This window comes from Nuphar pumila, chromosome 3, assembly GCF_984573655.1.
Source record: "Nuphar pumila chromosome 3, dmNupPumi1.hap1.1, whole genome shotgun sequence".
In the NCBI taxonomy this organism is placed as follows: Eukaryota; Viridiplantae; Streptophyta; class Magnoliopsida; order Nymphaeales; family Nymphaeaceae; genus Nuphar; species Nuphar pumila.
Genome location: NC_143251.1, coordinates 4,121,289 through 4,139,383, shown reverse-complemented (window position 1 = coordinate 4,139,383; position 18,095 = coordinate 4,121,289). Strand labels below are relative to the sequence as shown.

Below are 18,095 nucleotides of genomic sequence, written 5' to 3'. Positions count from 1 at the left end.
CTGGGCTTATCATGGGCATCGATAGGTTGAGGAGAACGTCGAGCACCCGCACCTAGCATCATGTACCGTCTATCGGTACATATTTGCATTCCGATTTTGATTTTGCAAATATGCTAACATTGGGTTATGGGTCCACCCATCATGCATTTTGCTGTGCATGTGGGTGCGTCGAGAGTGTTTGGTTTACGCTTGCAGAAATGGCTTTCGCCGAGAAGGAAGGAGAACCGGGAGAAGCTCTTTGTCGATGGCTGCCTGGTGTTCGAAGACTCTTTCAGTTTCACTCAGAAACCAAAAGATACCAATCGACATGGTCGTCAGCATTGGGGATCCAGTCCCGACCTCATTGGCGACAGTGATCGATCGATCAGTCGTAAGTGGTGACAGCCAACCCTAGTGGCAGATGTCGCCATCGACGACATATCCATATATATAAAAAAATCAGGAATCAACAACCCTTTACCTACCGATGGTTTTTGTCGGAGAGGTGAGGGGGCTGAAGAAAGATGGTGGCCTCACCGGCACTACTAGCTACATTAAGCCCTCGTCGGACCACCGTGCTGGCCAAAACCCCAAATTGTCATCACCGGAGAGCAGAAAATGGCTTTCATCGTCAGGCATCGTCGTTTCACTGGCATCTTCACCGACAAATTTGCAGCATTTGAGAAAGGCAAAGGTTTTTTTCCCTTTTGGTTTCTGAGAAACTGAATCAGTTTATCAGAAACCAAATGCACCCTTTCATTTTATCAGCTTTGTTTTGGTAACCCGGGCTAGATCGGGTATTCTGACTCGGTGGTAGGCCCGATTCAAACCCATTTTGGGTGGATCAGGTCTGCCGGTATATCGGGTCAGTCCTGACCCAAGCTCGGACCTGGATCCATTAAGATTTTGGGTCTGGGTCTGATTTAGATTTGCGTCGAGACCCGATCTGCCAGACGAACTGGATATATTGTGAGGGTTCGGACTAGACCTGGATCCATTATGGTTTAGGGTCTGGGTCTGATTCAAACATCAGGTTGGATCAGAACTGAACCCATTTGGATTTCGGGTTTGATCTGATCCAGATGTACGAGTTCTCGATCTGGTTTCAACCCGATCTGGGTATAGACCAGATCTGTTATAATCCAGTTAAATCAGGTCAAGATCCAAACCCAACTAGATATGGGCTTAGACTGGGTACGGTTTTTGGATCTGACCCGAGTTTTGTTTTGGACCAAATCTGGGTCTGGATCGGATTTTGGATCATTGGATCCAATTCGGGACCTAGAGATTATGGATCTGGATCTAGATTGGATTTGAACCAAGGGTATCTGACCCAGGATCCATTATAACTGGATCTAGATCTAGATCAGATCAGATCATATCCAAAACCAGGACTACATATTGTTTATACCCGAATAGGATGAGTGACCGATACAGCCCTTTCCTGGACTGGTTCAGAGTTATTTTTGATCAGTTCCTTTTAGTTTTTCACCGGTTCTGAGATGTAGAGACTCTGTTTTCATAAATTCATGAAAATACAGAGATTTTCTCATTCGGTTATAGAGTTTTATGAGCTTTTGTTTATCTTTTGCACCGATTTATTAGGTCAAGAATTGGTTCAGACCCTTAGATGACCGGTTCGGGAACATTTCAGACCGATTTAAGGTGTTTTTAGACTGGTTCCAGCTTGAGGACCCTGAGTTTTACCCATTTGAGTATGTTTTTGTCATTTTTCATGCTTTATAAGTGTTTATTATTAAGCAAGCATGACTTATGCATGTCTAATACATGTATTTTATATTATTTAAGTTATACATAAAGTTTTTAAGCATGCTTATGATTAAATTCATGATATTTTTTAATGTGTTATGATAAAAAAATAGTTTATGCATATATGTTAAAGCATGAACTTGTATTTTGATAATATAATGCATATTTCATCATGAATATACATGCATTAATATGTGTGCATCAACATTCCCCATAATACGGATATGATTTCGGTAAAAGATCTTGATTGACTGACTCATGCAATCACCAAAGTGATCTTAGTTGTATTGATTGAGGATTCTTTAAACAATATTAAGATTTGATATTATGATTATGTGCGACTTTATGAAACAATGATTCTATCTAAAGGTAGGTCATTGTGTTCTAAATTTACACAGGGTGTAATAGTAGATGTGTATTACAGCCCATAAAAAGTATAGTGCTGAATTGTCACTGATTACATGATCCACTAGTTTTACCAACTGAAATCAATTCCTTGTGAATTGAGAAGACGAAGCAACTATAAGTATTGTTGTTTTCACCAAAGTGGAATGATAATGACCTAATTATGCTTGTCTTAGAAAAGGTGAATAATAAAGGGTCTTAGTTTTTACCTTTTCATCTCGAGTCTCGTCTAAGAAATAATAATGTGTTTTCTTTTGTTCTTTGTTGTATTAGGTTCTTTCCTTATCGATGGTTCTAATAATATTCCTCTATTAGACGAATCTAATTTTTCAGATTGAAAAAAAATAATGTTGTTCACTCTCGATTACATGCACTACAAGAAACCTGTGGATTAGCGACGACCTAAATCCGTCGCTAAACAGTTTAGCAACGGATTAACATCGGATTAGAGACGGATAGATTTCATCGCAGAATTTTCGACGCTAAGTAGCGACAAAACTTATTTGTTGCTACTTTCATCGCTAATTTGCAATGGATTAGTGACGAACATGATCCGTCATGAGTCCTTCACTATTTTAAATTAGCGATAGATAATATCTGTCGCTAAATTTAAAAAAAAAAATTAAAAAAAAATTGCTCCCTGCCGGCGCGTTCTCTAGCAGGGAGCAAATTTTTTTGCACAGAACCGACGTGGTCTCTGGCACATTCTTTTGCACAGAACCGGCGTGTTCTTCGGCATAGTCTTTTGCACAAAACTGGCACGTTCTTCGATGTGTTCTCTCTGCCAGTGCGTACTCTGATGCATTCTCCTTGCCAGTGCGTTCTCCGACATGGTCTTTTACATAGAACTGGCACGTTCTTCGACACATTCTTTGGTGCACTCTCCAGCGCCCTCCCGACCTAGTTTTCTGCTTTTTTGGCCCAGCCTGCCATTGTGGGGTCTTCTGCGACGCCCGCAATGCTTGTTTGTTGACCTGAAACCATAACCCCCAACAAAATCGTTAGGATGAAAACGGAAAACCATGCTAAAAAAAAATCACTTACCAGACCGGAGAGGTCGGGCCGGCCTCGTCCTCCAGCGCCGGCGGGCGACTCCGACTCCTATTCTTCCTCGCGTTCCTCCACCACGAAGTCGTCCTCGTTCGAGAAGTCAAGGAGGCCCTCTGGTCCGGTAAGTGGAACAGTTTAAATCTCAGTCGGTTTAAATTTCGAACGGGGGGGGGGGGGGGATTTCATGCCTCAGGTGGGACGATTTAAATCGAAAATTAGCGACAGAATTAGCGAGAGAATTTTTTCATCAATAATCCGTCACTAATTAGCAATAGATTAGCGACAGAAAAATTATCTCGCTAATTCCGTCGCTAATTAGCATTTTTTTGTAGTGTTTTGGTGATAAAAAAATGTTGTCACTAATTCATCGCTAATTAGCGACAAATTTAGCGAGGAAGATATTTTCGTTGCTAATTTTGCAAATATTTCGAATGTTAGCGACATATAGTTTTCTCTTGCTAATCTGTCGCAAATTTACGATGGAAAAAATTTGTCACAAATTTTCGTCGCTAATTAGCATTTTTCTTGTAGTGATGGACCTTGATTTGGCCCTTTGGACTGATGAACCTCCTGCTCTCAAATAGCACAACACAACCGAACAAAAGGTTGTCTCTGAGAAGTGATAGTGCTAAAAAAGACTTAGCCTATTGCATTTGCAATCTCAAGTGACTAAGAATATTTCAGACGCCATTCCTCACTGCAGGATAGTGAAAGAATTTTTAAGAGTCATTGAGGCTCAATTTGTCAGTTCTAATAAGGCAAGGGCCAGTATATTGATATTCAAACTAGTATCTATGAAACATACTGGTGATAGTCACATCCGACAACATATTTTGGAAATGAGGAATATTGCATCTCAATTGAATGGCATGAAGTTCACTATTTCTGATTCTTTCTTGGTCCATCTAATTTTAACCTCATTGCCTACTGAATATAGACCCTTCAAAATCTCCTATAAGACACGTAACGATGAGTAGTCTTTTAATGACCTCTTATCCAAGTGTGTTGAAGAAGAGGAAAGACTGAAGGGTGAGAGGGTGTCGAGTGCACATATAGCCTCTCATAAGGAAAAACAAAGGTTGGGGCCAAAAAAAAGTTTCTTTAAAAAGAAGAATAAGAAGAAAGCCTCTAGGGAGATTTCAAACTCTCAGGCGAAAGTCAAATCTTAGCAAGGAGACTCTTGTATAAAGTGTTTCTTCTGCAAGAAGAAGGGACATAAGAAGGTGGACTACTTGAAGCATAAGAAATGACTCAAAAATAAAGGTAATAAGTCATTCGTTTCTCATGAGTATAATTTGATTCATATTCTATTGCATAGTTGGTGAATTGATTCTGGTGCCACGGTGTACATTGTCAACTCTTTGCAGGCATTTATGAACAAAAGAGAACCAACAGAGTATGAAAGAAGCCTCTTCTCAGGAAATAAGATGTGTTTGCATGTCAAGAACGTTGGAACCTGCAGAGTTGTGTTGGATTCATGATTCATTTTGGATTTGGTTGATACATTTTATATTTCATCCTATAGTCAGAACCTAATTTCAATTTTGAAACTTAATAAGTTTTGGTTTTATTTTTAAATTTAAAAATTTCAAGCTTGTTATTATGAAAAGTTTTGTGAATGTAAGTTTTGTATACATGTGTGATAGTTTGTATCGGTTAAAAACCAAATTCCAAATTCGAGAATCTCACTCCATTGCGAACACAATGATTGACAATAAACGTGGCCTAAAGGAAGATCAATCATATTTGCTTTGACATCGAAGGTTATGACACATCTTGAAAGAGAGAGTCCAAAGACTTGTGAAAGAAGGAATCCTTGGATCCCTTGATTTCACGGATATAAAGCCATGCGTTGACTGCATAAAGGCTAAGCAGTCTAACACATATAAGAAAGATGTCAAATGCAACAATAAAAAGTTGGAGAAAATGCATACAGATGTTTGCAACCCATTTTCACCGTGTCATACAAGTGAAAAGTATTTTGTCACCTTTATAGATGATTATTTATGGTATATGCATCTTTACTTATTATTTAAAAAATCAGAAGTCTTTTAGGTTTTTAAGGACTTTAAAAAAGAAGTAGAAAAATAAATCAATGAAGTTATTAAAGTTGTCAGGTCTGATAGAGGTGGTGAATATTATGGTTGTTTCACTGAGATGAGACAAAAAAAAAGCCATTAACATAGTTTCTAAAAGAGAAAGACATTGTACCTTAGTATACCATGCCTGGTAGTGCTTACCAGAATGATGTAGCTGAATGAAGAAATCGTACGTTTAAAGAAATGGTTCAAGCGATGTTAAATCACTCAAACCATCTCTTGACCTTATGGGTGAAGCTTTTAAGACATCAGTGCATATTTTGAATAAAGTTCCCATGAAGGTTGTTCAAAAGACTCTTTAAGAGTTATGGACTGGTAGAAAACCTTTTTTGTTATATATGCACATATAGGAATGTCCAACAAAAGCTAAATTGTATAATCTATATATAAAAACCTTTGATCCTAGGATGACAGGTGAATTTTTCATTGGTTATCTAGAAAGATCAAAGGTCTTTAGGTTTTATTGTCCATCTCAATTTATGGACTTAAACAAGCCTCTCGCTAGTTGTATAAAAAGTTTAATTAGGTAATTATGAACTTTGGATTCACTGAAAACATTGTTGATCAGTGCATTTACATTAAGGCTAGTGAGAGTAAGTTCATAATTTTGGTTTTATATGTTAATGACATTCTTCTAGCAACTAATAATTTGGGTCTACTATATGACACTAAAGATTTTTTTTCTTCTCATTTCAATATAAAGGACATGGGTGACAACACATATATCCTTGGAATCGAGATCCATCATGATAGAACTAAGGGTGTCCTTAGTCTCTCTCAGAAATCCTATATCTTTAAGGTTCTTAAAAGATATGGGATGAATAATTGTTCTTCTAGTTCGGCACCCATAGTGAAAGAGAATAAATTGAGCCTAAAGGATTGTCCTCAGGATGATAATGAAAAAGCTTAGATGATAAATGTTTCATATGCTTCAGCGGTTGGGAGTTTGCAGTACTCGCAGACCTGCACACGACCTGATATAGCATTTGTTGTGGGAATGCTTGGTAGATATCAGTCAAATTCAGGCATTGCACACTGAAAGACAACAAAGAAGGTCATGCGCTATTTATAAGGAATGAAGGACTACATGTTGACTTACAGAAAAGTTGACCACCTAGAGGTCATTGGATACTCTAATGCAGACTTAAGATGATGCCTCATCAGTAGAAAGTTCACTACTGGATACATCTTTCTACTAGCAGGTAGTGTCATCTCATAGAGAAGTGAAAAGCAGTCTACAACTCCTGCTCATACCATGAAAGAAAAATTTATTGCTCTATACGAGACTTCGTCTCAGGCCATTTAGATAAGAAACTTCATTATGGGTCTTGGGATTGTAGACTCTATTGAGAGACCACGAAAGATCTTTTGTGATAATAAAGCAGTCGTGTATTTTTCAAATAACAACAAGAGCCTCTTGTCGACACATGAAGTTAAAATACTTTGTTGTTAAAGAAATAAGGACTGGGAATCATCTCGAATGTATTGATACAATTAGTACGAAGAAAATGATTGTGGATCCCCTTACTAAAGGGCTAGCACCAGATTTGTATTCCCAACATGTAAAGGGGATGGGTCTTTTTTTTATTCCTTTTGATGTATGACAATACATTATGTGATCACATTTATGAAAAATGAATTGATTCTCTATGAATTTGTGTATTATTGATTTTGCATAAAGGATCTCTCATTTGGTTAGAGAGAATAACAAAATAATAATATTAAAGGACCAATAGAATGAGTTAGAGACCAACCTATTTATAAAAATAATCTTAACATGCTAAAGCACTGAAAATGAATTGTATTGTAGTATATGAAAATATGACATTTCATAAAGAGGTGTTCATCTCCATGACTCATATGATTTATTCGTGTGATACAAGATAACATGCAAACCCACATGAAGAATTAAGTCGATATAACGATATAAAACCTCAATTTAGTACCCTTTTAGTGTCAATGGGTCAAGTGAGAGAATGTTGAATATTTCGAGTTTGAGTCCAACCCATTGTGTGACCCGGTTTGACACTAATGAGAGGGTTAGTGGACTGTTAGTGGGGTCTTAATGAGAGTTAGTTAGGTAGAGGTTACATGAATGTGAAAAGTTCACATTCTGTAACTACCCCCTATCTTCTATTATAAATAGTGGGCTTGGATGTGTGATTAGTGAAGCCAGAAACTTAGCCTATTGTCCATATCCTCATAATTCTCATTTGGGTTCAGGGTCCTGAACACCATCGACTTGAAGGCTTAGGCTCATCGTGGGCATCGCTAGGCTGAGGAGAATGCTGAGCACCCACACACCGCATCATGGCATCTATCGATATGTATTTGCATTTTGGTTTTGTGAATACGCCAACACTATTTGCTATGAAAGAGAGCCCCTTTGGTAGGAAAAGGCATGAAACAAGTTGTTTCATGGATATTTAGATAGTAGTGGACTCTTTTTTTCTTATTACACGTGGAAACCAATGTGGGATCGTGAGACCTGCTACACTGGAAACACCTACTCAGGTGTGATCGGCATGCCCAACAAAGTAAAACCGTGAGGCTGCCACCCTCACCCACGAGAGCATACTTGCTTCAATCATGTGGCAAGGGATGTGCACCCGGGGTATCGACTTCTTGATGTCCTTCAGCTTGAAAGTCTTAAGCCAACCAACCTAGCAGGTGTTTGGAACCCTTGTGGGCTAGATTGTAGTGCAATGGTGGTACTGCATTGAATATATCTAAAGAAAGAAGGGGATTATTAAGGTGGTCATGGCTCAACCAAGAAGCTTACTTGGACCTCATTCTGGATCTAACCAGATCCACTGTAAGCGGATATCAATAAGACCATCCCTTTTATGAGCTATTACTATTTAGTTTGTATTTGCATATAAAACAAGTTGGACTCTTGTTGTACCCAGACAGAGCCACAGAGGTCTTAAACACCCATATCAGGTCTGGGTGTGAGTTAGATCTGAATCCTACCCAGCCAGGCTAATATGCACTGAGGTGTTCCAGTACATTCTGTTCTTTTTTTCTTTTTTAATGGAAAAGTGCATTATGATCTTATTGAGCTCGGTTTAAGTCAGATCCCAACTTTTCTTCAATTTTCGTTGAACTGATTCATGACTGAACGAACTGGTGCAACAAATAGTGCGACAAATACGGGTGTTATATTTTTCCTGGCCAAAGCGTAAATATCAGCAGAACTTGTTTTTTTTTTTTCTGAATCTTTATTTTTCTAAAATTAATTTTCTGTTTTTAATCCATTTTATTGGCAATATTTTTTCCCATAAAGCACAAGAAAAATGGGGCATTCAATTTCTCACTGGAAAATTGCTGGCTTTATTTTCTCATTTTAAACTGTTGCAAATATAGCAACCAAGTAAGAGAATACAAGTAAACTCTGCATGATAAGCTGGGTGGTTGTTAAGGCGTTGAGATGAAGATACCAGATCAAACCCCACAAGTTCACGGGTGAGTCCGTAGCTTTAGAAGATGGGACACATAAGACAGGGTGGTTGTGGGCCCCACCGGGAGTTTGCCTCGATGGATGGAGGTGGGTCCATTAAGTGGCCCGGTTCTCGGTGAGAGTTCCTCATCATTAGGAAATAAATAAATAAATAAATAAATAAAAGGGCAACACAAGTGAACTCATCATACGCTTTCTGCAACCTAAAACATGCCTTTTGCCCCAGAAGAGAAATAATGAAATGCTCCAAGGAGAGTCATAATATCATATGCACCTTAGATCATGGCTGTTGAAGCATCTACTGATCTTTTTGTTACCAAAAAACTCTTGATAAATAAATTGCCCACGAGTGCTAGCTCCATCTTCTTGGTCAGGGGTGACCGTGATTTGTCACCTGACATGAGATGACCATGGTTCAACACTCATGGGTGCGTTTATTGCTGCAAGGTGGAAACTGGGTGTACTCATTAGTAGCCATGAAATAATAGAGGATGAGAACTTTTAGATGACATGTAAACGTTGCCTAGGGCCTTAGACACTGGGAGTAAATGTTGTCAGTATCTGTGCTTATCGGCCTGTATCGGTTGATACGATATCGTATTATGCTTCACTCTTGAATGGGTTATTTTTTAATAAATATAAAAAATGCTTAAAATTATTTTTAATATTATTTTAATAACTAACATGTGTCACGTTCTGATTGACACATAATATTTTTTAATTATTTATTGGCCGCATTCAGAACGATTCACTTGAGTATCGGTATCAGACAATTCACCAAACGATACAGGGCCGATACCATACTGATAACATTGATTTTGTCATATATCTTACATTTTAGGTTTTAGTTTGACGTTAAATATAAGCTCCCGAATGCATGTGACAAAAGAAAATATGGATCCAAAATAGAATCATGAAAACTTTCATTTAACGTTTTCTATATTCTTTCCATATAGTTTGGTCGAGTATCATACCAAGGTAGTGTTTGACATGATAGCCCTGCCTCTTTATGTATTATTTAATATTAAAAAGTGACTGAACCAATTGATTGTTATGACAAAAAAAATGACCTTGTTGATCTTCAAGATTTTCTATCATATAGAGAATACGCAGCCTTTAAATGACGAGGGTAAGTTTTATCATCTAATATATAAAATCTCAACTTGCTTTTCTTTTCTTTTTTTATAATTATCTTCCATTAGATTTGCAGTGCAATGGTCATAATACCCTAATATATTATATTTCAAAAACCATCGATTCCTTTAATTACTAATCTGCAAAATAAGCGTCAGTTTAGTGAGAGTCAGTGCATTATAGCTTCCTGTTAATGATTCACTGTGTTTGTGCAAATATTTTTTTATCATGGGAGCCTATAATCATCTATTATTTGTCCTCCTATCACAAAGTTTAATGGCTTTTCATTCATTATCTTTGGGAATTTGTAAGATAAGGCCTGCATCATAATGACCTGTTCAGATGGTGTCATTCAACCATTTGGATTCATGTTAGGTCCCTTTTGTTATAATTTATGTGCTTAACTTATAAAACAAAATGCACGCAAAGGCTTGGGCATACGGTCGAAAAAGACTGGGAGGTGTTGTAAATGTACCTAAATTTATAAACTTAATATACATGTACAGATAACCTAAATTAATATTCTATTAAATGAGTTAATTGAAGGAATTAAACTAAATAGTCAAACTATCTAATTGGTGTAGGTCGTTGCTCCAGACAATGAGGGCAATCCTGCTAAGTTACCCTAAAGGAGTAATTGAGCTTTTGAGACCTGGGTGCTAAATAATATAGGCACATTTGAGGTAACATTTGTAAAGTAATAAATTAATAATGATTAATAATCTATTTAGTCACGGGCTATCTTGGAGAGGGTATATGGTACAAACTCTATTGGGCTATTCTTTTTATATGCTTTAAGCAACAATAGCTCGATTGGTCCCTCGTTCATGGAGTTAGAGAACCTGACTACAAAATTTGTCCTAGGTAGTAAGTCCTTTGTCTTTTACAGAAATCGAATGCATCGTGTTTATTTTGGCGCGGTTATTATACCACCTTTTTTGGAATCCGATTCAGATAGTCATTTGGAGTACTAAAATACATATTACAATAAATCCTTGAGTTGTTTTATCTGTCTCAATGTAAGCAAACTACGTGTACCTGCAGGAAGTCAAGAGAAACAAAAATATTTATTTGAACAACTTTAGTTTAAGGTAATTGTTACTTAATTATGTTATGATTATGTAAATGTCATTGTTGTGAATTTTTGCATGCCCTGGATTATAAAGGTTGTATGAGTTCCAAATGATGCTTATATGTTCACTACATGGTTATGTGATATATCATGAATTTATGATACACATATCTTGAATGAATATAATGATATTGTCTTCGTATGATTTGAATGATATATGCTTATTTATGCTTGGCACTTTGTTTACATGCTCTGGGATTACGTTTCTTACTAAAACTTGTGAAGTTTGACCCATGTATACTACAAAATTTACAGGTTAAGAATGAGCAAGGCTGGAGTTGTTGCGAGATGTTGAGAATGGTGCCAGGATCTCCAAATTTCTGAATGACTGGGATATTGTTTGAATATTAATTATTTTTATTTTGTTAAGACCCAATATAAATAATTTATTATTTATCTATATGGTGATTGATTTGTTTTATTTAAAGCATAGAATGGTTGTGTCTGATGCAAACACCTGTAACCTGCCTAAAATTTTAACCTAAACAAAGACCATTGTTTTCACTATGTTTCAAAAAACAAAATTGCTAAAATTTTCTGGTTAAATTTTGGGGTGTTATAGTTTTGCTGTGAGAGCCAGTTGTAGAAATTTGTGGTTCATGGCTCTTTCAGCAACCCGATAACGCTCAATAAATATTTAATTAAAATTGTTTGATTTAGATATTTGTATTTAAATCTTTTGAAAAAACTCGTGTATTGAGAACCTAAAAATAATGAGCTAGGTGTCTTTCACAATAAGCTGATCTATAAGTCATATTTTGGATATAACTGCAGATGGCACAATATGAAAATGGTAATGAAAACACTGCAAATGATTGGTAGACCCAAAAAGCTTTTATCATGAATGCTCTTACCAATCTGGCTTCGACATTAAGCACACACGTTCAAAACCAAAGGAGGCAGGCCGCACCAGCCGGTGAAAATCATAATCCTGGTCAGATAACCTATGAGAAGTTTTTGAAGCTTAACCTACCAACCTTTTTGAGAAAGGCTTACTCTGGCTAATAGTTGGCTTGAAGAGATTGAGCAACCTTTCATGTACTGCCTGTGCCTGAGGATAGGCAGACAGACTTCGATACTTATCTAAAAGGGAACGCTAGAAAATGTTGGGACACTGCTTGGGAAGTTAGCTTCGTTGGGATGACTCATATCCCCCGAAGAGTTTTCCAAAAGACATTCTTGAAGACATATTTTTTTTGGCATGCTCATGACAAAAAACAACAAAATTTTCTATAATTGATGCAAAAAAGTATGAGCCGGGTAGACTATATCACCAAGTTTCGAAGAGAGAATTAGAAAACATGTACATCAAGAGAGAGCAGATCTAGATCTAGTCGGTCCAATGAATGAATGCCACTGTATCCATTCATTGGGACATCCTCGCCATTGAACGTATGGGTAGCATGAAGTGACTGGATTGAGTATCTTGTAATGCTTGTGTTGAGAGAGAGAGAGAGAGAGAGAGAGAGAGAGAGAGAGAGAGAGAGAGAGAGAGAGAGAGAGATGGGGATGGAATGTGGGCTTCAGTGCAACGTGGAGACAATATATATATATATATATATATATATATATATATATATATATATATATATATATATATATATATATATATATATATATATATATATGTGGTAGCTTACGGAAGGGCTCAGGATCCGAGCAAGCAAGACACCAAGGCTCGCTCTCTCACATGTGCTCTTTCCATCCAAGGGAAGTTCATCTTTGTGGTCCTTCTAGACAAACCATCGCTATATATGCTCAATTATGAGCACCTCATGATACGGATCTCTCTCTCTCTCTCTCTCAAGTTACACTACACATCACCTCCGTTGCATTAGTTTCCAAACATAACAAGCGAAGCATTGAATTTATCAAATGAAAATAATACTCTTTGCTATTGCATGCAAGACACAATCAGGAGGACCATCGTTTATAGCATATTCTCATCATTTCCAAGGATTGGTTTCTTTAGATAATAAAATTCCCATTCATGCCTATGCCCAAGGGCACTTCGACCAACATAATTTAAACCAATGTTGTCAGAATCGTTGCCAACCGACTTGAGTCGGCTGATTCGTATCGTATCGTCCAAAACTCGATGGAAACCAAGCTGATTTAGCTTATTTTTTTATTATTTTTATAACGGTTTAAATTATTTTTAATATTTTTGTGATGTGTCATTTGTTGGTTAAAATTTGGCTGATTCAGCTCGATTCAATTCAAAATCGGAATCGGCCGATTCCTTGAATTGTTTCGAAAATACAATTCTGACCACATGGATTTAAACAGGGAAATACTGCGATAGTTTTGCAACTTCTTGTCGGTCATTTAAAATGTGCATAGTATCGCGATATTTTGAAAAGTTCGTGATTTTTGTTTTAATTTCATGATTTGTTCACACTGTTTATGTTTTTTACCAGTTAATTATCGGGAAAGAAACAATCTTTTTCATGTTTCACTTTATTAATTTTATTCATTTTCACATACTTTAATTTATTTATCTTGCCAACACTTTGCTAATAAAAAAGAAGAAAACAAAAGTTTCATGTTCTCATGGGAATTTGTCTGCCTTATTTTTGCATTCTAAACTTTTTCCCGTATGTCTGTTAAAGATTTGCCTCTTGTGGTTGTAATTCTGTCAATCAATCTAGTAAAAAATAAAGGTAAAAATTCAGAAATAAACACAAGCTCGGTAAAATTCAAAAAAAAAAAAAACTGAAGTGATTGAAGAAATAAGAAAGAAAATGCAATTAAACAAATCCTGAAATTTCATATATTGTCAACTGGAAAACAGTCCTATACAAGCCTCATTTAATACTCTTAATAAATGGAACAATTAATGAACTCTAAATATATAGATTGTTTGCCAACTGAGAGGATGCTCATTAAAAAAAAAGACTTCGAGGTGATGCATTTGGGACCATGAACTTTAGTTGATTGAAATTCAAGGCACACTATTTGTCAGTCCGTAAGCTAATGACAGCATCCATGAAATAATGCATCATCAATCCCTTAAGAGATTATTTATAGACACTTATGTAAGAGCCTCTCCAATTTATCGTTCATAGACATGTATTTTTCATCAGGTGAGCAAATTAACTTGAAGAAAATCACTACAAGAAAAACGCTAATTAGCGATGAATTAGCTAGAGAAAAGTAATCGTCGCTAAAATTGAATTTCGCTGCAAAATTAGTGATGGAAACATTCTGTCTCAAAATACGTCGCTAATTAGCGACAAAAAAGTTTTGTGTCAAACTATGTCGCAACTTCGTGATGGATTAGCGACAGAATTTTTTCGTCGCTACTCTGTCGCTGATTAGGGACGAATTTTGAGATAGAATTGTTCCGTCGTTAATTTTTGATTTAAACGTGCGAAATTTTTTTCACCCCCTTCGCACTTTTTCCCCTTTCACTGTACGCAACCGCCCCCCGCGCGAGCCTTCTCTTCTTCTCCTTTCTCTTCCTCGTCCGCAGACCGGTCAGAGCCACGTCGTCGCCGACCCCCGTCGGCCGACTCTTGTCTTCCCCTCCTTCCTCTCTTCTTCTTTTCCCCTCTTCCTTTCTTTCTCCTGTGTTTTCCCCTTTGGTCCGAAAGATCCTCCACCGTACCGTCATTGGCAGAAACCCTAGAGGAGGAGGAATCCTTTCCCGATCTCTTCCTCGATGCCCTTGACGATCCCCTCCCCTCCGATCCGAGTGAAGGAGTCGATGATTATGACGATCTGCCGAGTCCCGCCATGGTGTCTCCTCTCTCGGTCGTCGGCAACAAAGATGGCAGGTTGTGGGGGGAGGAGGGGGGGAAGCTCAGGGAGATCGATCCGACCGGTATGTCATTGTCTAGTCCCTTTTCTGGCTAACTCTTGCTTTTTCGTTCTTTTTGCTCTGACGAAGTCCGTTGTTGGCAGGGAAATGCAGAGCTCGAGATGATGAAGGAGCGATTCACGAAGCTTCTCCTTGGGGAAGACATGTCTAGCGAAGGAAAGGGAGTTGGTACGACCCTCGCCATCTCCAACGCCATCACCAACCTCTCTAGTACGTCATTTCACCCCCACATACTCTTTTGCATTTTTTTCTCTTCTCCTTTTTTCGTGCCAATTTCGTTTGATCGTCATCAATCTAAGATTTGTTCTAGCGTCGCATTTCGACCGCCGAACAGGCATTTTTATGTCACTGAAAACCCTGATTTTCCGTTTAAACTTAGCTCCTAGGTTGTGGTAGTTGTCATTTAGAAGAATTTTGCATATTCTGGATTTTCGTTAACTGATATGATGAAACCGTATGCATGCGCTAATAGCAACGGTGTTTGGGGAGCTGTGGAGGCTGGAGCCATTGCCATTGCAGAAGAAGGCGTTGTGGCGCCACGAGAAGGATTGGTTACTATGTGTTAGCGACTCCATTGTCGAGCTTATCCCTGTGTTGCAGAAGTTTCCTGGTGGCAAGACTTTAGAGGTTTTTACACATTCATGGTTCTGTGTTTTGTTCTTGATCTTGTCCAAATAAGCAGCATTGGATCATTGAGGATTTCATTTTGTGTGTGGTGAATTCAGGTGATGATAACCTGCCTGCACTTAGGAAGCTTGATGCGATGTTACTCGTAAGATTCTAGAGTGATGCTCTGCGTAAGGTTTTAGTGATTAATTCCTGCTTGAATTCAATATATGTGGAATTGGAAATGACTGGATATGACAATTGATGGTTTGTAGGGAATACTCGATAGTTTCCGAGAAACAGAGTTTTGGTACGTTGATCGCGAGATACCGATTGATGATGGTGGTGATTCTTGTTGTTCCAAAAGGAGGTCTTACCAATGGCAAGAGGAAAACTGGTGCCTTCCATGTCCACAAGTCTCGCCCAGTGGGTTGTCTGCTGATGCAAGAAAGAAGTTGCAACACTCAAAAAATTGCTTGACTCAAATTCTAAAGGCTTCATTGGCTATAAATAGCAGCGTACTAGCAGAAATGGAGATACCTGTTGTCTACTTTGAGAGCTTGCCAAAGGTAAGTTTTATCTCTTTTCAGTTGGTTGTGCTAAATGCTTCGCTTGCTTGTGCCCTTAAATAATTTTTATTTACCTGTATATAAAATAAGTGTTCCTTTGTGGCAAATTGTGTGTAGGATTCACTGGGCTAATCCTGAGATGGTATTTTCTTGTTGTGATGACTTTGTTCTTGCTCAATGTAATTCTATACTTCAAAACAAGACTTTGTGCATCTATATTTTGTGTATCCTTTTGCCTATTTTGTCTGGATCATTTTGCATAAATAGGCCGTGCTGCTATACTCACACTAAAAGTGAGTATGCCCCTTACTCCCCTGTTGCTAAGATATTTGAAGATGTTTAAGTCTAGAGTTTCTTTGCTTTCGCCTTTAAACAATTCTAAACCTTTTGGCTGGTCATATGAGAAGTTGATTAGATGACATATAATGTGTCCATTGACAACTTATGTTCTAGAGGTCTTGATTTGTTAGTTTAAGAGAGGATGATAGTGTTTTTTGAGATGTTTCAGGTTTGCTTTTGGAACTGGACTTTTTTTATTTTCAGATGATAGACACAATTTGAGATGGCATTTTGTTCTGAGCCCTTGTTTTGTCAAACTTATGGTTGATGAGATGCATCTTTTAATATGTTTTCCTGTTCTGGTGACAATTGGTGGCATTTTGTGGTTGCATTGAAAACATTAATAGTTATCCATAGGATGCTAAGAGATGGTGACCCTACTTTCAGGGAAGAACTGCTAAATTTTTCACAAAAGGCATACATTCTCCAAATGTCCAATTTCAAGGATGATTCAAGTCCTATTGGTTAGTGAAGTAATATTTATATCCACTATTCACCTGTATAGGAATACATAATTGGCATAAATTTGTGGTTTTCCACTTTTATTTTCTTTTTCTTTCTCAGCTTGGGATTGTTCTGCATGGGTTCGTACCTATGCTTTATATCTGGAGGAAAGATTAGAATGTTTCAGAATATTGAGGTATGGTGTTGAGACAGAGCGTTTAAGGCCTGGACAAGGGCAAGAGAGAACCTCAAATAGCATTATATCAAGATAGAAATTTTTCTCAACAGAGGAGTGCATTATTAGTGAGAAAGCATGAATCTATTGTATCTCACTTCTTGTTTCAAAGTCACCTACCTGTTGAGTATAGGTCAGTCTGTGTGCATGCGTGTGTGTGTGTTACGTACTCATCTTGTTCTACTTTTTAGAAGAGTAAATTTAGTAATTGTCATTTTAGTTATTCTTTTTTATCCATGTTCTGCTGAGTTAATTACCTAAAGCCATGCATTTCCTCAATTAGATCTTGCTGATGTTGGAACTTTTGCAAAACTTTTCGTTGGTTCTGTTTCAAGGATAGCTAGAGAAGAAGAAGTAAGTTTATGGTGTACTATATTCCAAACTCTTACTATTAGAATATCGCCTATGGTTTTTATATTTTCTTTTCATCTTTAATCAACTGCATTATATTTTGATGATGATCACACCATATTAGCATGATTTTGAGAGTTGAGACATTGTTACATGAGCTTAATTTGTAGGCTTTAGTAAATCATGATGCTACATGGAGTACATATGATAGCCATGAATGTCTGAAATAGTGTGAACTATGAAGTTTTAGCAGCATGCTGATACTACATAAAAAATAGTGCATATGATAGACATGTGTTGTCTGAATAGTTAGAGCTAGACATCAACTGATAATAATTGAAGCAATAGTGAGAGATGATAGTTATGAATTTTGGAACATTGAGTTATAGTTGCATTTTCTGTTAAAATGCTTTAACAGTAAAAATCTAAGTTCATTGTCTGCATAGTGTGACTCATGAGTGTTAGTAGAAGCCATAAATAATGTCATACTTTCCCTGTTAAGAGTAGGGGTATTCTTGTCATTTGCATTATGCACAATTTTGTATTTGGCCCTTGTTTTTAAGGGCATTTTTTTGCCAAAAACATTTTCCAGCATGTGTATATATTTGAGTTGTAATGATAGAAGTATTCAATTCTACCCTAATTACTAGCCGTTTCCATCATCACTAGTCGACCTATGTCACATGGGTGCAGGTGCGG

At 37.3% G+C, this 18,095-nt stretch overlaps 1 protein-coding gene across 1 annotated transcript; it reads left to right on the top strand.

The window, feature by feature from the left end:
- Positions 1-466: 466 nt before the first annotated feature.
- LOC149841685 (rop guanine nucleotide exchange factor 1-like) lies at positions 467-16,987 on the top strand. Its single transcript, XM_089998501.1, has 6 exons — positions 467-673; positions 14,936-15,062; positions 15,325-15,479; positions 15,535-15,624; positions 15,734-16,027; positions 16,931-16,987. The coding sequence occupies exons 1-6, from the start codon at positions 467-469 to the stop codon at positions 16,985-16,987; spliced, it is 930 nt and encodes a 309-aa protein (XP_089854627.1).
- The last annotated feature ends 1,108 nt before the right edge of the window (positions 16,988-18,095 follow it).